This window comes from Pteropus alecto, unplaced genomic scaffold, assembly GCF_000325575.1.
Source record: "Pteropus alecto unplaced genomic scaffold, ASM32557v1 scaffold42, whole genome shotgun sequence".
Lineage (NCBI taxonomy): Eukaryota > Metazoa > Chordata > Mammalia > Chiroptera > Pteropodidae > Pteropus > Pteropus alecto.
Genome location: NW_006434825.1, coordinates 15,725,223 through 15,746,418, shown reverse-complemented (window position 1 = coordinate 15,746,418; position 21,196 = coordinate 15,725,223). Strand labels below are relative to the sequence as shown.

General features: G+C 38.3%; 1 protein-coding gene and 1 pseudogene across 14 annotated transcripts in view; one reads left to right on the top strand and one right to left on the bottom strand.

Moving 5' to 3' along the window:
* The window catches only part of HYDIN (HYDIN, axonemal central pair apparatus protein), a 337,481-nt gene that overhangs the window by 216,679 nt on the left and 99,606 nt on the right, over positions 1-21,196 (bottom strand). For all 14 annotated transcript variants that reach the window (XM_025045274.1, XM_025045278.1, XM_025045276.1 and 11 more), the window contains 3 exons: positions 19,503-19,704; positions 13,617-13,800; positions 1,911-2,010 (listed from right to left, as the gene is read on the bottom strand). In XM_025045274.1, the coding sequence (XP_024901042.1) occupies positions 1,911-2,010; positions 13,617-13,800; positions 19,503-19,704 (486 nt within the window). The remainder of the gene's footprint in view (positions 1-1,910; positions 2,011-13,616; positions 13,801-19,502; positions 19,705-21,196) is intronic.
* LOC112478182 lies at positions 20,905-21,023 on the top strand (annotated as a pseudogene).

Here is a 21,196-nt window from a genome sequence, read left to right as displayed (position 1 = left end):
GAGTGAATTTCACTGCATGTAAATTATAACTCAAGAAGCTCAAGGAGGAGAGAAGAAATGTAAGTGAATTAAATCCTCATCTTTCGTATTGGAGACTCAAATGTAATGTGTGAAAGTGATAAATCAGCAAATAGCAATATAAGCATAGAATTAGCAAGGGTAATTACCACAAGAAACAGCTAAAAGTGCTTCTTGGGAGCAGTGCCAGAGAAACAGACTGCTAGTTAGCTTTGTAATCTTACAATCTATATGTTTATTTATTTATTGGCATCAGTATTCATTTAAAATTCTGAAATACTTGTAAAACACAGAAAAATTCTCTGAGTTGTAAAAAGAATCTCTATATATCTTTTGCCCAATAATCTTTATAGCAAAGGTCGAATCCAGGCTCACGTGATGCCCCAGATGTCATGTCTCCCCAGTCTCCATCAACATGAACAGTTCTTCGTTCTTTTCTTGACTTTCAAGACCTTGTTATTTTTGAAGAATATATGCTGGTCATTTTGTTTTGTTCTTTGGTTTGGGTTAGTCTGATGTTTCCTCATGATTAGACACAATTTAGGTATTTTGGCTTTAATATCACTGAAGAAATATTGTGTTCTCATTGCACCTTAGCAGATGGTCCAACAGGTGGATTTGCTCATTTCTGCTGGTATTAACTAAGATAACATCGACCAGCTTTCTGCAGTATAAAGTTAAATTTCTCTTCTTTATAATTAATTAGTATTTTGAAGGAGGTTATTTTAAGGCTACATAAAATACTATTACACATCCTGCTTTCACCCATTAGTTTTAAGACTCACTGATACTTTTTACCTGAATTGGTTATTACTGTGATTGCCAAATGGTAAATTTTATTGAGTAGACTCATAAATTCCTATTTACAAAATGGATTATAATCTATTAGTGTCATTATTTATTTTGATCCTCAACGTGTTTCGTATTTGGTCAGTGAGCATCCCTTTGCTGGTTTCTGTGTCATTTTGACATGTCTCTGTCATTCTTTGAGAGCATTCTTTTACTTTCCCACACAACAGGATATTCCAGGCTCATCTTGTTCTTTTTCTGCTTCAGTCCTGGAATCAGTCAATTCTCTAAAGTTCCTTTTAGTGGAGGATGGGAATTAGAAACCAAGCTTTGGGTGCTAGGTGTGCTCATTGCTATCAGGGTCTCAACGCTTCCAGGATGTCTCAATGGACATAACTAGGAAATATGCATATATATGTACACAAATATGCACATACACTTACATATATAGTTATGTCTATATCTCTGCATACCAACAACCACGATTCATACTGATAACCCCAATGACATTTTAATCCCAAAGGGCTCATCTAAGTCGTCTTCCTTTCCATATTTGCACCTCCCTCCTCCAAGATTGAAAAATACTAGCTCTTGTTATCCTCAAGACATTTACTTTTTTGTTTAACTCCTCTCTCTATACAATCTCCTGAAGCCATCAGGTTGCCACCCTACTTGTACAGCATCCCTGTGGCTCTGGCCACTGCCAGGTTGCCTTCCCATCCCACTTGGCATGCATTATTTTGACAAAAACTTAAAAAGAAAAAAAAATAAGTAGCCAAATACTACAAAAAGGACAAAAAATAAATTGTGAGAATTAGTCTCAAAGAATGTTCTTACTGCTCTAAAAATCAAGGAGAAACCCAGACCCATGGTTTCCCATCCCCCACCACCCACACCATAATTGTAATGTACTTCAAAGTTTGATCTGTTCTAGAAAGAAGTGAGAAGTGCATAGCTTGACTCCATTATTCTTCTATTTATGTTGTGCACTGCCCATAGCCTAAACATACGCCTGCACGTGCGTGTGCGCACACAGAGTCTCAAGTACCCTACTTTTTCTCCAGGCACTTGGTAACCTGAGTTTAGCACACAGACATCTTTACCTGAAATGTCACAGTAAACCGTCTGTTGGTAGAGCCTGGCTTCCAGAGGGTTAAAGTACACAGTGATTTCAGCTGATGAGTTGGGCCAAACATCACCTTCCTGAAAAACATGAAAGAATCATTAAAAAAATTTAAAAACAATGATGAAAGGTAGGTATTGATTTTAAATGTTATTATTATAACATCTGAAGGAAATACTTTTACAACAAATAAAGCACTATTTTATCCAAGATAGTTAGCTTATGCTACTTGTTAAGAGGTGGTACAAGTTGGAGATGAGCTTCAAAAATAATTTCAGTGAATCTGTGAATATATAATGAGTTTATATAACTAAAAGTTATATTAGTTTATAACTAGGATGTTTAGGAAATTCTTAAAATTTGTGTATTCAATGAGCAATCATTGTATACCAATGTATACCCAGCACTGGGCTTCAGAGATGAAGGATGTGGTTTAACACTGCTTGGAGCTCACATTAGACAGATAATAAACATGTATACGAGCATTTTATAATACACATGGTAAGTGCTGTGCTCATATAAATAAGGTCCAGATGGGCCACAGAGAAAGAAGTACCTAACTTACTTGATGGAAGGACCACGTTCTTAACTTTTGAGGTGACAGCATAAGGAAATATTCTTATTCTATAAAAACACAGCAATGGCCCAAGGTAGAAAAATGGCCAGATCAGACCCTGGTTCTGATCCAGTGTGACATTTCTCACTTTAATTCAAACCACTCATAAGTGATAAAAGGAAACCAACTTTTGAAATTCTAATGTACATGCCATATATCAGAATACCCTTAAGATATTCTTTGAAAAATATTTTATACTAACCATACAACCTGGGACCTCTTCAATAACTTCTCTGGGCTGCAAAAGGAGATGCTAATATACCTGCCTCAAAGGGTTTCCTAAAGTCTGAGGGGGTCATGCAGGTCAAATGCTTTGCCCCACATTCAGTACATAGTAAGAGCTCAGTAAATAGCTGTTTACTATCATTGATGTTATTTTTATGCCACTTGGAAATACTGAGTTTATTAGAAAAATTAGGAGGGAAAGTTGTATGTTTTCTCTATGGTTTTCATAGTAGAGCCAAGTAGGGCATATGTGATAAACATACAAAATCTATAAACGGTCCCGCCACATAAATAGAAAACTAAAAAAAAGACAATGAGATAAATAATTAGGGTCCAATTTCAGACAGTTCCCAATACATATTCTATTTCCAGTCTGGGTAGAAAGGAACATAGTGCTGGAATAAAGAATCAAGCAGAGAACAAAATGGTTTAAAATGCAGACATCTAACAAGAGGGGGAAAATAGAAAACTAGATCCAATTTGGATTTATTTATGAAGGTAACAGCCTGATCAGTGTGCTTCTCAGGCTTCAGAATGATGAAGAGTACAGAAATAGCAGTGAGGGCTGTGAGTGCCCTGTGGATCCTGGGAGCTCTCACCTCCCAGATTAGCCTGCTAGAATGAAGGCTCTATGAGGGTAGGCACTGTTTTATCCCCAGGACCTAAATCAGAGGTAGCTCATAGTAAGTGCTCAACATATTTATAGAATCAGTCATATCCACTGGAATTACAAAAGTCATAAGTTTTAGAGCTGGCAGGAACCTCTGAGGTCATGCAAGGAATAAAGAATTCCTAAAGCACTTTCATTTATTTAGGCATTTCACTGTGGCACTTTTCCAAACCTTGAAACGAGTATCTGTTCCCTTCTAATAAATGGCAAATACCTGGCCCCTTTGATTAGTGGATGTCTTAGTGACCTGGAGTATTAGGAAAGCCAGGCAGAAGAGGTGGTCCATCCGGTCACTGGTATATTGGTAAGTATTCCACCTCTAAATGACTGAAATCTGGGCTTTCTTCCAACCCACAAGGCAAATGTATTCCCCTGGTAGGTTTGTTTAGGAGTAGAGACTGGACATAGCTAACCTGTTCCTATCCAAATTGACTGACCAGAGTGGCCATCTTGGATCCCTAAAAAACTGCTAGAAAAGCCTTCCCAGTGGTAGGAAATATCTCCCAAAATGATGCACTGGAAGTCAGACAAGCTCAGTACATGTGGGCAAATTCAAGGGCCTTATGCTTTGGGATGGGTCAGATCATTTTCAAAAGCATTATCCCAACAAGAGATTCCAAGGTCCATGTGTAGATGAGAAGGCAACATATCTTGGATACCCCATCATCAAAGAAGTCTGATGATCAGAACTGGTGGGCTGGAAAATGGTGGGATAAACGTGCTCCAGAGAGGCAACCAGAATCTCCCCAGAGGAGGCAGTGTTGATGTCTAGATGTGATCCACGAGAGGATCGTCTGATATGGAGGTTCCCTGAGGCTGGGACGCCCTTCTGCTAGGTGAGGGAAGAGCAGTGCAAGGGAATCTGAGCCCACTGGTTGAGACTGGTAGGCTCAGTGCTTCCTTATCCTGGGCTGCAGCTGTTTTATTGTGCCTGTGACATTTGCTAGTAACCTGCAGCTTTACTGAGCCTCAAGAGATAATTTAAGGACATTCCTATTCTAAAAGCCTCTCCTGAGCTTGTATCAGGTAATGTGTATTAAGAGGGCTGTGAGGATCTGTAAAATCAGAAGTGTGGTCATTCAGTTTCCTCTCACAGAGGAATGCTGTCAATATTAGGTCATTTGAAGGAATTATGAACATATACAAGGACAGTTATTTTTCAGTTGTGATTAAAATAAAAATTAAATAACCTCTATTTCTTTACAGCAAAAACTCAATATAGCATTTTCTAGCAAATCAGAGAGAGCAAACACCAGAAACGGGCAGTCAGCCTAAAATGAACTCACTTTCACATATATATCTTTGAAACATTTCATATTACTTCTCTAACACTTCTGATATTAACATCCATGCCATTCATGTCTCTGAACAGAATTTTTCTTTCTTTATTGCTCAGTTCTAACATTTCTGTAAACAAAAACATTCAGAATTTTCCCTACTGGCTCTGACATCAATATCCTACCTTCTCAGTCCTATGAAACCACCCTCACCACTCAGAACCCCTTGCTGTTCTACTTTCCATCTATATATGGCCCCTCTCCCATCACTGTCCCTTTTTCGGCTCCAAAGGAGAGATGAAGTATATAGGATCTAATCAGTATGTGAAAATAATTGGTTTGTTGAAAATAATTGTCAAAATGACCTTCAATTATATCGTAATTACCCTCCTTCTTGGTCTTCACATTTCATCTCTGCCTCAGATTCATAACTGCATTTCACTTATTAATCAAGTGACCTGCTAGTAGGAATCAACTTTGAATTTTCAGGTCTAAAGCTAACTCCCATATTACGGTTTTGCCCAAATATTAAATATCTCTGGCAATGGAACTTCATGCTTCCTCTGGGACAAGAACAAGTGACTTGATGGACACAGATCCAAGACTTTCTGAAAGCTGTCTATGAACATACTGCACTGGTTCATGATAGGTGATAAGGCAATCATGAGAAAGGTGTCCTTTAAAAATGTTCCCCTTAAAAAATTATATTGGCAATGATTAAAGGGGTTCTTCTAAAAATCTCCCTTGAAAATCCTTAAATAGAAAAACATGTACTTAAAAGTCACCTTCCTTCCTCCTTCTCTATTTCTCATCTCCCTCCTTCCTTCCCTCAATCCCTCCTTCTCTCCCTTCCTTTTTTCCTTCCTTCTAATGAAGGGTCATTTCTCACAACTTTTGCAAAATCAAAACTCAAACTGCAAGAACAGAGAGTTACATTACATTTAAGTTTAAGTTACTTGGTTTCTCTGGAAACTAGTTTACACTATTACTCAATATCTATAGTTATCATACAAAATCATTATTTTAATTCCCAACTTACATTGAGAAGAGTGATCCAAACTTTTGCCTACTCAAGTGTTATACTTTCCAATCATGTCTCTAACCTGACAAGAGATTGAATCATATTTAAATCTAAATCAAAATAATTGCAGCCATTAACTGAGAGCTCATGTTCTTGACATTGTGTTAATTGCTGGTACGCATCATTATTATCTAGTTCAATCTTTACAACCATGTAAAGTAGTATTATTCCCATTTTAAAGATGAGAAAACCAAAGCAAAGAGAAGTTAAGTTTCTCACCCAAGGCCACACTAACAGTAAGTAGCAGAGCTGAGTTTCTATAATATTTTTTTAACATCCCGAACCCTACTGCAAGTATAAGAAAAGGTCAGGCCTCACATTTCTCACATCATAAAAAAATGTGAGAAGGAACTTAAAAATGATACAACTAATAATCAGACTTAAATGAAGCCAGCACGACCTGGTGTTCCTGTCTTGTGAACATAATAGGACACCCTGCATGCTCATATGTTCAAGTGTCTTGGAAGGTGATTCACAGGAGGTTCTTTTGGAAGACATAAGCAACATTAGTATTTTGCAGCTCCTGAGAAATGTATTCATAGATCTTTATCAAGCTATCCTGGGTGGGCCAGGTCTGGTCAGCTGAAAACAAGGTCAGTGAATAATGACTTCAAGAGCAGCTATAATATATAATAAATTCCAACATATTCCACTGAAGTGAAAATATTCCTGACTACACAAATATTTTCATATCATATTTAATGAAAAGTTAAAGAATTTCTCTTGGGAAATAAAAACATCCTCTTAGAAGTCAAATTTCTATCAACCAAGTGGGAAAAAAAAGAAGCACTGATTAGAAGCTACAATCTATTTCACTATCCACAATTACTCTTCTAGAACCTTCCAGGTAAAGAGAGAAATTATGGCTCTCTTTATTGTCACTCAGGATAAACAAGAGTTGTCTCAAAGAGAAATGGAAAAAATAATGCAAGCAAAAAATCGAAGATAAAGTATGCTAATTATCACTGCAAAAAAAGATCTAATTGGCACATGTCATGCAAGGAGATTTTTCTACTCCTTATCTCCTCAAATAAGAAAGTGAATTTGGTAAAGCTTTGATTCTCAAAACAATGACCAGAAAAGTTTCTAAGACAGGGGTCTAAGGTTTGGTCATCTGTGAGAGGAAGTTTCACAGAAGGTATGTTCTGTCTTGGCTGTAACACTTGGCTGTAACCCATACATGGTGAAAATTCCAACGGGGTTTTATAGAGCTGAGGTAGTTTGTATATGATGGTCATACCTTCCTCTGGACAGAACAGATTTGTGTCTCTTCCAACAAGGAAGGGTGTCAACTTATTTAATGATCCATGAGGAACCTTTCTGTTTCCAAGACTTCCCTAGGCCTCCTTCCACCTGCCCTGATTCTCTAGTACAATAGTGAATGTACCAGTACAATTGGAAAAGGTTTGGCCAAGCGGAAAGATCTGAGAGAACAAACAAAAATAAAGGGGTGCTGAAGAATGGGAAAGCAGTATTCACGGAAGAGCTGTGACTTGTCAAGGACAGTTTGCTCTCAGCAGATCACTGTCCTTTCTCCTTTCTGGTGTCCATTTCCAAGGAGTCAGCTCCCACACGTTTGCAATGTGACTCAATGGCAAATGGTACAAGAAGTGGAAGGGGTTTGCATAAAAAGCTAGATCTTTCCTCTTTGGTAGCCATCTGGGCTTCCACCCAATCTGGTTCTGCTGAGCTCACATGCAAGGCCAATTTGGAAAAAATAAAGTAAACTAAATTTGAGCTGTGCTTTCAAGGTCTGAATTGCTGAACCTCGTGTTTTGTGCAGGCTTAGGTAACGACAAAGCATGGTTTACTATTACTTACATGGTAATAAAGAAATCAAGTTTCTCTCCCTTTTTAAGGTTTAGTTAAATTAAGCTGAAGCTTTTTAGGGATACTAGATGAATTTTTCTTTGATGGAAAAGACAACTGCTAACAGAAGCAGAAATGTTTTCCCTGCTCACTGATGTCAGCCAATCAGCTAAGACCAGTTTGGGTAAATACCTTTAAATTCTCAGACTTTTCCTCTTAGAGAAAATATCCAATGTTCAACATTCAGAAAATTGCTGCATCTTAAAAGTGTGACCTGAGCCAGCAGTACCAGAGTTCAGAAACAAGGCCAGCACACCTGTGCTATGATTTCGCAGAGGGCTCCTAGACACCCATGGAAATCAAAAGCTTAATTCTCTCCTTTTGTCCTGTAATATTCTTCTGCCTCTCAATTCTCAGAATTGTAGTTTTTGTTTTTGACTCTCTCTCATTCAGGGTACCCAAGAGACCTAAGCTGAGGATATAACAAAATGAGACTGTCAAAATTCTGTATAGCCAGAATCCATCTAGTATAATACAATATTATATTTCTTAAAGTAGTCAATTTAACTTGCTTTTCTGGAAGGCACAAAATATGCATAATAGACTCAATTTTACAATTCTGTTCCAAAGGGAAGAAGAAAGATACAGAAACGGTGGCTTGAGAAATGATCATTATTCTACAGAGCCCAGTACCTATCCTAGGTAAGGAGTAAATAAAAAAAAATTGGGCTAATACAGTAATACTCCAAGATATGGTATCAAAAGAATTGACTTGAGGAACTTGACATAAACAGTATAGTAATACCCCACATGTTTTAATGACCAGAATGATGATTATGTTACTATTATAATATCAATAAATTACCAAGCTAAAAAATGTCCTTCCAGACCTCTGTCCTGTATCTGTCCAGGACTCCCTTCTCCCTGTGGTCACTCTGGGTCCTTGCCTAACACCTTCTGTTGAGAATGAGCACCTCTGGAATCTCTCAAAAGACAAACTTCATTTTTGCCCTCTGCTACCACCTTGGTACCCAAGATGCCCTGGGTATAGCTCCTCAAGGTTCAAACAACAGACCCTATGGGAACGTTATGCAATGAGCATAATGAGAAAAAAGAAAGTGAGCCAAGACAATGGGACTCACCCGGGGCCAAGGGTAAACAGGTTGTAGAAGAGTAAGAACTTTCAGTTCTAGAGTTTTGGTCTGTCATTCTTATAGCATTGTATAAAATTACTTCTCACCTGATTATATTAATAAAATTTTATTAAATTCAAACCCATCACACCTCTGGGCATTTTAGGGACAGTGACTGATCTCTTCATCTTGAATCTACTTGCTCTGAATTGTGAAAACCTCTATAATAGGTACAATGTTCCCACAAAACACACAATAGGCAGAGAACACAATAAGAGCTAAACTAACCTTGGTTGTAGCTGACTCATTTGAAGAACGAAGATATACAGACCCAGGTCTGAGAAAATAAGTATATCATTCATATCATTTCTTCTTTCTTTTCAGACACTAAGATAAAGTTTTTTTTTCTTTCCTTTTCTAAAGTTCACCTCACTTGAAGACGATGTCCTTCTTCAGTGGACACACAGGCTGGCAGTCCCTAAACCCCTAGATCAACCTTTTATTTTTAATTTTTGAACAAGATATCAATTACAGATTGATTGTTAGATCAATAGGTAACTGTGGTTTTAATCTCTCTACTGTGAATTCAACTCATATTGAGAAGCTAATTAAAAGGAAATATACTTTAATAAAAAAAATATTCACTGCTGGTGCAAAGCTCAACTGCTCTACTGCCAGAAATTAAATAGTGGTTTTGGCATAATTGATCTGATCATGAGCAAGATTCAGAAGAGAACTTCAGTAGAAAATAGTGATGAACCAACCACAAGGGTAGAAAGGTATGTAGGACAGGCTGATGAGCTCTCCGCTGGCTGGTCTCCTCTCAGTCATCCTTCCCTGTGAATTCACAGCCTCTCCTCGCTTTGCAGTGTCTCTCGAAAGCTGAGCACCTGCAGGCTGTGTTGGGCCTTCTATGACTTTCCTTCTTTGCTCTGCTTTTGGAATATCCATCTGCTTTTCATGCCTTCAGCGAAGAACTCTGTAAGATTCTCACATCTGACTTCCACTCCTGACTGCCCTCCCACAAATTTATTACTGCATTTCCAAAACTTTTTGGACATCTATTATCACTTCGAATTCAACATGTTCAGAACCAAACTCATCATCATTAACTGATCTCCCTCCCTCTATTTGTCCCTCCCTCCCTTCTTCCTTCCTTCCTCCATTAATTGGCACAATGGTAGGCCTAAAGCACAGATGAGGACAAGGCATTCTTTGACCTTCAGGAGCTCAGAGTCTGTTCCCAAAATGGAGACTCATAACTTATGAGTCAAAAAGTATCCAGTGTCCTACCCTTAAAAAAAAAAATTCTCATTTTGTAGACAATGCAACTGAAGCCAAGAGAGATCAAATGGCTTATTTAAGGTCATATTCATTATTGGCAAAGCTAGGAATTAAACCCAGGACTCCTGACTTGCTAATTTCTATGAAAGACATCATAATTCTTCCTTCCACTCTAGTTTAGGTTCTGAGTAGACACATCATTCCTCACCATGCCTCACTCTCAATGACCAGTCAATCAGAAAGCACTTTAATGCCTTTCTTATGAACATCTCTCACATCTGCCATTTCCTTTGCTTTCCAACCATCACCAGGCCAACCATCCAGGTCAGTATCATCCTCACACATCACCCTGAACTTGTAGATGCGTCAGTCTCCCTGACTCTTTCTGTACTAGTGCATTTCCCCTACCTGACCAGCACCGACCCTTCCACTTTCTATCTACCCTCCTCTGACTTGATCTGCATGTGACTACTAGGATAACAGACCTGAAACACCTTGAACACATGCTCCTGCTCTGAGCCCTGCAGTCAGTCTCAGATACCCTTGGCATACTGTGTGGGGAAAAGGGTCTATGGCCACGGGGAAATACTGCTTGAACTCTACCACTTGGAGAATTATCTTTTCTTGAACCGGAATTTCCCAAACTTATTTGCCCATAAAATTTGCTTTTGCCAAAGAACACTTATTACCACCCCTGAGGATCCATTGTTTGCAGAAATACACTGTGGGGGACAATAACCTGGAGGCTATAGCACAACAGGTTGACTAGGCAGCCCAGATTTCCTCTACTCTCTTTCCCAATCTTATTTTTTATTCTCCATGATTGCCTGCCCCAGAAAACTCAGTAGTTTTATTGTTATGTAATATGCCATGAAACTAATACTTTCCCTTTTCTTAGTTTTCATAATTTCTCCAACTGGAAACATTCTTTCTTTCTACTTAATTAAATCTTACCCTTCCTCCAATACACAGTTCAGATCTTGTCTTTTCTATAAATCCTTTCCCAACTCTCTCATCCGAAACTACTATAGCATTTATTTACCTGTTCCAGAAAACCAAAATCCCAACAATGGAAGTTACCCATAGTTCACATTTGGGTCAAGAAGCTAATAAAATGGCAGAATTTTCCCATAAAATACCTTCAAAAGTAATTTACAAGGTAAGATTACATTACACTCACAAGAACTGTATTTCTATAAAACTATAAGGATCTTTAAGTAGGGGGTGAAATGGAGATTTAACCTCAATAAATAATTTACTATAACTGACACTGAGTTCTGATGTTTTGACAAGAATAACTTTACGAAGACTCTAGGAAAGTTTCATGCCTTCATTTTCATTTTGCGAAAATTGTCAAGAACCAGATAATGAAAACTATTGTGAGAAGAAAACCTGAATAGTGCACGTGGAAGACAAAAGCATTATGATGCTATAAACATCACTATCACCTTCCTGTTTCTGGTGATTTTTTTTTTTCACACAATATTAACAAAATTAGTCTCATTTATTTAAAAGGTACCATTTTTGTGTGTCACTGTTTTCAAAGGTGTTTTCCTTCCTAATGGTGAAAAGAATGCCCTTATGATAAGAATGCCCAATTCAGTTCCTATCTAGAATCCAAAAGCAATCATATTAAATGCCTTATTTTAATACATATATCTCTATCAAGAAGCTTCAGATTATGGAGAAGAAAATCTGAGGTAACCTTAGTCTTTCTACTGGACTGGAACTGTACAAGACTTGCCTGTGGGCCTCCCATCTCCTCCTGACCCCCAATGTTTGCCATCCTTAAGTCATCCACTCCCAGAAGGGTATAAGAAACAAGACAGCAGTCATCACCTGGATCCCAAGTACCAGCTGGGAAGAATCTTAGAGTGTCTACACTCGGGACTTTGCCAGCACGTCTAAGGTCGCCATGACTGGTTGCTCCTCCTTGCCTCTGCTCTGCTCAGTTTCTTCCTTGCTTAGATTTGTAATGCCTTCCTGGTTTTCTCAACCTCGTTGGGCTTGACCTATTTGAATAAGTATCTTTCTTGTCCTTCCAAGACTGCATGTTCATTATGATTTGACTTCTTGATGTAATCCATTATATCTGAAGATCCCTGGACAGCTTTCTCATGTGAGAGAAGATTCAGCCTCAACCCACTTCTCCTTATTTTCCTATATGAACTCTTTCCTTCAAACAAGCTGATTCACTCATGGTAACCTGAATGAGCCATGTCATGCACATCTCCAATTTTTTTTTTCCCCAAAAGTCCTATCCTATAAGACCCAGTTCAAGGCTCTGCTCTCAAGAAGACTTCTCTAACTTAACTTTATAGTCTATAACAATCACCTTAGCCTAGAAACTTAGCCTCTGAACTAGTGACTCAGGCTGTCTTCACCAGTGATTCCCACAGCAGGTCTCATAGAACAATAGTCCCAAAGAAAGTCTCCAAATGGAAGGTTTCCTCTCGGAAACTGACAATGCACATTATTATATTAAAGACTTTTAGAAGTCGTACAGCAGATTTCAAACAATACTGAACCCAGTGTTTCTGAAACTTATTTTGTCATGGAATCCCTTTCCTATGTTATATCCTTTAATAACAGTTTGGAAGTGCAGACATAAGGACAACAGGTCTACACAAGTCAGTGGCATTTTCCACAAATGACCTTGTATTTGAATGTGTCCTTGTGCCCATGTCTTCTCTATAATTTGTCTGAATGGTAACAATCCAGCAGCTCTAACTAGCTGTGGGCTTTCTTAACTCCTGTTTGTCTTTATCCTCACATCATTCTATGCTTCCTTGGTGTGAGGTGATGCACAGCACCCAGCATATAGTAAATTTGGAATATGCTAGCTACCTTCATTTTGAGACAGTAGGGCAGAGTGTTCAAAAGTTTGGTCTGTGGGATCAAACAGACCCTATTCTAACTCTGGCTCTACTTTCAATAGCTAGACAGTGAGGTCGAGGACGATGTCTGTTTTGCTCATCGATGCCCGGTACATACAGAGTGCCTGGCATGGAACGTGTAGTTAGTAAGTATTTATTAAGTGAATTAAGAACAAAGTAGTTCTTAACCAAGTAGTTTTTCCCAACAGTAGACATTTGGCAATGTCCAGAGACAGTTCTGGTTGTCACGGCATCTGGCGGGATGCCATTAAACATCTTACAATGTACAGGGCAAAGAGCTATTCAGCCCCAAGGGTCAATAATGCAGAGGTTGAGAAACCTTGCTCTAGAGTCAGGCTTATCAAGAATAAATTTCTATCCTTGGCCTGGAGTAAGTTATCAAATTTCTCTAGGTCTCAATTTCCTCAACTGTAGAATGGGGGTCTGACTATAACTGATAATATATAGATGTGAACGAGATAAACTGGGTAATGCATACCAAGTACTTAACAGTGATTGGGGCATAGAAAGTGTGACCTATGAGAATTTTTACCATTAACCTTCATTCATTGTCTCATAGTGATAAGGCTCTTCAGATGGAATCTTTATGCTCTCAAAACTCACTGTATCAAACCAGAGTGAGTATTCTCATCAAAATAAGCCCTACACTCCCACTTATGTTTACCACATGGTCAGACTGTATGTATGTGCTCACCAGGGGCTCAACAGTGAAAATGTTATTCAAGAAGAGCACGCTGTCTGCCCGAATCAGCTGTCTCTGATTCTCAAAGGTACGGGAAATAATGGAAAGACGTTCTCGGAGAGAAGGATCAATAACGCACTCTTCAAGAAACTCATCAGTCTCATTCTTTTCCTCTTTGATCAGATCTTCACAGACCCTAAAGAAAAACAAGAAATGTGAGATTCATTCCAGTAACCCCATGAAGAACACTGTAAAGGGCTCCCCTGTAGTCCATCCTCCTGGGAATGGTTTCGCCCATCACCCTGGGTTGGCCCCTCCTTGAGCTAGCTGAGTGACCGTGTACTTTAACTTCACTTTGTTCTTTAGCCACTTCCTTCCAGAAGTCCTCCCAGGCTTCTTGTCATTCTCAAAGCCCACTTGCTTACTCCTGAGCCTTTATGCATGTTTGGACAAGTATTTTATTTTAGGTAATTGTGTTTCTAGATTGTTTTTTAAATACTTAACATTTACCCAGCCTCTCACACTTCAAGGACAATTTTGTTTCTTTTAAACTTGCTTAGCTTTAATTCTTTCTTAGCTGTTAAGTTACCTGGAGAACACAATCTAGAACTAGCAATGACTAGGTTTGGATACTGATTCTAATTATTTACTAGCTCTGTGACTTTGGTAGTTATCTATTTCCTCTAAGCCAGTGCCTTCATCTATAAAACAGAAATAATAGGAGCTCCTCTGTCATAAAGATGTGTCGAGGATTAAAAGTGATCAAGGACCTGGTGCAGTTCCTGGGACAAAGCAGGTGCTCAATAAATACCAGTTTGCTCCCTGTGTCAACCACAGGCAATTACCAAGCTGTCAAGTTTATAAAACGCTGAAAATACACCTAAAGACAGCTCCTTTTCTCTTTCTAGCTCTTCATATTACTAGCGATAGTTAAGAAAAGCAGCCTTCCCCAGCCCCTCTACTCCTTGTTGTCACCGAAGGTGTGTTCACATTACTCCTGGTATCAGTTACTTCATCTGAATTTCAAAGACTGAATTTTATCTCCTCCCAAGGCATTTGACCATTTCCCCATCATGTTACTGGTATTACCAATGATGAGAAATGAATTCTTTAGCTCACTCAATGAGAGCCTGGGGGCAATGAATTCCTGTCCCAGCCCCAAGTATTTTCTAAATAACTTTATGAAAACCATATGCTCAGCAAAGACAAATAACTCTTTTTAATAACTTCAGTGTTCAGGCTCCTTTGGCTATATAGTATAAAGATGTTGGAGAAATGGGTTCAGTGTGTTCTGGTTCCAAGGAATATAGCATTCTGTGCTTCCCTTTTATTGCTATTTGGGAAGCAGTGTCCAAGGTAACGAGGGCAGCAGTCCTATACTGTCGGCAGAGCAGCGCGAATTAAAGAGAGCTCAGTCCATAGAAAGAAAGGAAACCATGACTTCTTGCAAGTGGAATTTATGATACCGATCTTTAAGAATAAATCCTAAAAAACAACCATGGATAAAAATAAAAACACAGCTACAAAGATGTTAATCGAAGTGCTAGCAATAACACACAAAAAATGTGGGTAGATTGAAGGATTGGTTAAACAAATAATGTGAATCATGAACATTACATTTATTTAGGAGGTTAGCAGGAGTAGGGTGCAGGGATAAAATGCCTCGTACAGACCAAGGATGATAATGCTCCATGAATTGAGGAGTACGATTAACTCAGAAAACAAAAGAGAACAAAACAATTCCCAAATGTGGAGGGGCAGGAGTAGGTAGAGATAGGTACCACACGTCTTTCTCTTTGCCCTCCGATAGAGAACCAGAGCCGTGGTTGAGAGTGTAAGAAGGAAACGTGCAACAACACCTTGGGCTGAGTTGACTCCAACAAAAGCTTCTCTATATCTCAGTCTATTGTTTGGCCATTTGTCCTGCTGATATTTATGGTTTCCTGCTTTAGAGGTGGTTCTATTCTACAGATGAGGACACCTCTCATCAGAGAGTGTAACATACATCAGCCTTCCCTCTCGGTAAAACCATGGATTTAACCTATTTTCCCAAAAGTATAGTAGCCACCAATGCCCATCACCGTCAAGCATCAAGTACAGTCCAGCCTATGGACTACAGTCAGTAGGGAAGACTTGTGTCTTGGGTACAGTAACACTGAACCAGTAATGCCCCTCACCTTCAGGTGAAAGCGACTCTGCTCCTTTGCAGTGGCCCCAAGAGGTGGTAACTGGATGCTGAGGAGGTTAAAAACCAAAGCCTTCATGGCTGAGAGAAACACTCCCATGTGCACACCTGGCAATGGAAAGGATAAAGCCATCCTCCTTCAAAAGGACCATGAGACTCTGAACACTGAGCAACTCTGTGATGACTGTTATAAACTGAGGACTAGAGGTCCTCTTCTTGTTTACCACATACCATCTAAGTCTTCAGATTCCTATATTACCCTAGAGAAGGGAAGGGACCCCAAACACAACTAAGATTAAACTTATTACTTCCTGGTGGTAGGCTCAAAGCCCAATTAAAACTGATCTATCTAAAGGAACATATCATTTCCTACATCTGAATGTGGTGGAATAAATCCATGCTGACCACTTGTGAGGGGTCCATTGAGAATTCAAGGAATTACTGCATAGAGCAGATCTAGAATTAGAGCCAGCTGCTATTGAGATAATGGTCATGACCTTCATGGAGAACTGGGGAACAGAAATCCTCAAAAGTCTATGCTGAGTCTCTGAATATAATAAGCTGTAATAAGATTGAGAATGAAAGAATCCTGTAGTATGTTTCATAATCCCTCAGGACAAGGTGGAGGAAGTAAGGAGGGATAAATGCAGCCTCCACTGCTAAAGAAATTACTTTCTCTGCAAGTCCCAGAAAACCTTCAAAAAAGAGAAAGATCCAAAAGGTAATTTTTTTAAAGGTCCCTATATCTCATTCTAGAGGTTTAAATAAAAATGGAAAAAAAAAACCTCAGAGCCCAGCACCTCTTCCTAGGGGGAGAGAAATCTTCATTTTCAGAGTCTAGACTCTGGAATTAGGCCAAGGTCCCCAAATCAGGACACATGTCCTAAGGTTGGTACCAATGTGTTGAGATATGTGGATAAAAAAGAAGTCATCCTTCCCAGAATGGAAATGATAAACTGCCAGGAATAGGGCTTCCTATTCCTGAGTCGGGCTGAAATTCCTCCAGTGGGAATTTCTGAAGTCTTGAGGGCATGGGTTAAAGCAATTAGCCTTCTCAAAGTAACCCTGGAGCAACTTTCAGATCCTGTAAGGTAAATGCCTCAGGACAAGCTTTAAACCATATTATAGCCAGAAAGCAGTGGACAGACTTTTTAGTCTCACCTAAAAGTCCATACTAAAGTTTTAAATCTTAGGTCCTTGGGGTGCTGCAAAGGAAAACTTTAATTTCTCAAAGTATGCATAGGCCCATTTAGCACAGATCCTCTCTGTTCCAAGTTCAAGACCAAAATCGACCTTTCTACATTTTTTAACTACAGAGGCTGATGAAGGAAGAAAAGGGAGAGGTTGCTCATAGTCAGGAGCAGGAGAGTTGAACAGCTCAAAAGAGGATTTATACCATAAGCTAGAGATCTGACTGCTGCTTCTCAGGGATAAGCAAACATCTGTCTACAAGCAAGCTACCAGAAAACATTCTACTGTGTCTGCCACTGATGTGTGGCCTGAGATATAATCTGAGGATTTGTGATGTGGAGGCGAAGGGTGCCCACACCCATAGCAAGAGCACTGCCACCTACAGAGGGGCAGCTATCCAGAGACAGGAACTAAATGTTCAGTAAGGGACAAATCTCTCTGTATTTGCCTTGCTTTTTGAGAGGATGGGCATTTCGTGGCCAGTTATGTCCAGGACAAGAATCCATGACTAATAATATGAGTTGCGTGGCATGCTTGGGGATATATCAAGGGACAAGAGAGGAATGAAAGAGAAGAGACAACCTGGACAAATAAGATATTAGGTCTATTTAATAAATGACCTATTTCCCTTCCAAATCAATTTCCCTTCTTGCCCCAGGCATCTGGCCCTAGGAGAGGAGAAAGGAGGGGGTAAGAAGCAGCACATTCAATCAACTCTTCACTTAGATCAACTAGTCGTTTGAAGAAACATGAGTTATGTTATGTGTTACCCAAAGTGAAAATAGAGGTATTCTTATTTAGCCATCTGAAGCCACTTTTCAAGTTCATTGTTTAAGGGAGGGGCATGATTCTAGATGATAAAATTAGGCTTCGAGTTATGGTTATGAAAACGCTATCCCATATTATTTTCTTGCTACAAAAATATTGCTAGAGGAACTAATACAAAGAGTAATGGAGATAGTGAAAGAAAGACAATACAAGAGAAAAGGAATAAGACCAAGATAATATTAAAGAGATAAAGGTGTGAGTGTCATAGGTGGAGTGGGAGGAAAAAAGACGAGAAATATCCATACATGTGCAGTTGAAATTATATTCTCTATACCTTAGCATCTCTGATAGCAATTGGTTTCAATTTTTCTTCAGTTTCACTGTTGAAATTAACTTCCTTAAATACTTTTTGGATATAGGCATGGCATCAATCATGTCCTATACATATATAGTCAAACACAGAGAGCTGAAATTACAGCTGGCTCTCTGACAGTGTATACTCATTCTCCCCAAAAGATTATGCCTACAGGACAAACAGGATATTTAACGCTACATTTACTATTGTTCCTCTGTTTATACCTGCTCTCCCATTTTCTCTTTTAAACTCTTGGACCATTCTGATTGTTGGTACAGATACGTCAGCTGAGGAATCGAACAAACGAAGCAGTAGATGAGCGGTTTCCTATTGCCTTTTTAAACTACTGGTATTTCTCCACCATGAGGCAAACTAAAGTTTTTAGGCAGGAACGGCTTTTCTTTTCTACTATTTAAAGATGGCACAGTTGCAATCCAGTGATTAAAGCTCATTGTCTGAACGATGAAGCTTTTGGTCCACTGTGTCCCGTCATTGTCTCGGCTCCTTCTGATTCAATTAAGGGCAGCACAGTGGGGGATTTCTTCCTGGTTTCCATGGACCTAAGACTTTTATTTTTATCACATTCTAACTTGGTTTTAAACAAAGCTTTGAAGCTTCCCAGGGCTAATCTTTAATGAAACTGGAGAGGCAAATAAAAAAGGCTGAAATAAATTCCAATGAAAGCAGCAAAAGCCTAATTCAGGGAGGATGGAAGGAGTTTAAAAGAAGCTAGGGTAGAGCCACTAAAAAATAATCAAAATTTCACAGTGAAGAGATTAGTTAAAAAGAGTTTGGTTTAACATTTTATTAATTTTCTCCACTGCCTGCAGTATCACTTTAAAAAGCAGGAGATTAAAGATACCAAGACGAAATCATTATTAAATTACATGGTTAGCAGGGATTCCATAATGCTACTAAAACTGAGAATATAAAAGCAGTTATATATGTAAGCCCTTTTTCCTCATTCTTATTTTCTGGAGATATCTTTTCACTGAAAAAAAAAAAAATTCTGCATTGATAGCAAGCCAAAAGAGATTATTTTAGAAATGCTATGAAATCTAATCAGTCTGGTTAGGGTTATGAAACAAAATACAGACATGTAGATTAGTTTTGAGAGAATAATAAAGAATGATATATTTGGTGTTTAAAATCTAGTAGTTTAGCTACTGATAAATTATAACAGGTTAAGGTTAACTGGGAAAGAACAATATTGTGTTCCACATAGCTCAAATCAAATTCTTTAAGTGCAACAGGAGCACCATACATTGGAATGATGTTATAAAATTTTGACATTGTTGAGTTGGTTAAAAATTTACCATAAAAGTCACTGATTTTTTTCATAATAACTTTGCTTTATGTTCTCCCCAATTACAGCATATCCGTGATTTTTCTTACAAACCTATGCTTTTCTCTGTCTTCTTCTTCCTGGGCAGCAAATATCTTCCACTGGAAATGGGCAATGATGTTACTACGGTTGTAAATAGTTACAGTTCGCTGATTCGCCAGAGATATGTAGGTTTTCTCAATGATCAAAGAATTCTTGTCCAGCCTTATATTCATGTCTATGGCAGCTCCATACAGAGATACAAACACTTTTTCACCTAGAAATTTAGAAAGCATAAACACACTTTGAATGATGCTAGTAGGCTATTTTCCCCCCTACTGAAGTTAGAGAATACTGTATAAGCATTACACATTTCATTCTCTTTTTTCCCCCCATCAATCCAGAGGTCAGACATAATCAGAAAACTTAAATATTATGTTTGGTGTAATTACAGAGAATCAAACTATCTTGCTTAGTCATTATAAAAAGTACATAAAATATGAATTGTTGTGATGGCTGCTATGAGATTTTTTTCTTCTTTGTAATAGTTTTAAATCCTATAGCCAGACCATGAGGGCACCTGAAATCTAGAATTATGACCATATGCCTTATCTCTATCTCAAGCATGAGCTGCATATCTGATTCTTAAAGTAACTGTACCAAGTATATCTGAGAAGAGCTAAGTCCAATCTAAGGGAATCAGGATAGAAGATTCAATAACTTCATTAATAGAAAACCGACTAATTCCTAAAAAACAGCAATGAAAACAAAACAAAAATGAAACACACATTACAAAACTAAAAAGACAGAAGTCACGTTTTAATTTAATTTTGTTAATGATAAGAACACCTTTATTTAGCATGGTAATTTAAGTCTCAGACTTGATTCAAGATGTGCCAATTGTCTTAATTCTAGGTGTATAAATGAAGGCCCTGATTCCAAGAAGACACAAATCTACAAACTATACTCTATCTGATCTGTGCAATGTCACAGGAAGTACGTAGAAAAAGAAAATACTTAAATAACATGAATGTTCTATTAATCTGTGCTGCTAAAGTTTTAATCAGCACCTAGAAAGCATAATGATCTGAACCTGATTTTTTAACAAATATTTTTGCATTATTTGCTATTGTAAGAACCACGCTGCCAGTTAGTAAATTCACAACAATATACATTGTAAATGTTCTTCAGGCCCTATCATTTTGAACACAGCAAAACTTTCCACTAAATTAAAAAAATAATAAAAAGTAAGGCATCCAGGCATTTGACTCTAAAATCTGAAATTTTTATTCAGAAAAATATACATAAAGTAAAAATTTCAAGTACTATACAAGTATATACCATGAAAATGAAATGTCTTCCTCCCCTTCATTCAATCGTAGGCCTGCTTTTTAGAGGTTAGTGCTGTTAATATTTTCATGTGCTTCCTTCCCAAATAAAGGTATGCACTCTTGTCAACTTTTAAACTTTCTAATGAGTCTACAGCCATGCCACCCTGAACAAGCTTGATCCTGTATGATTTCGGAAGCTAAGCAGGGTCGGGCCTGGTTAGTACTTGGATGAGAGACCACCTAGGAAGACCAGGTGTTGTAGGCATAAAAAATAAAAAAAATAAGGGACTGTAAGCTGACAAGGTCTTTGCAATCTGTGAGGTCAACCAAAGGTTGCCTCACTTAAAAAAATAAATAAATAACTTTCTAATGAGTTAAATATAACAATATGATGGGTAAAAACTCATTGTTGCTATAATTTGCATATTCTCAATTCTC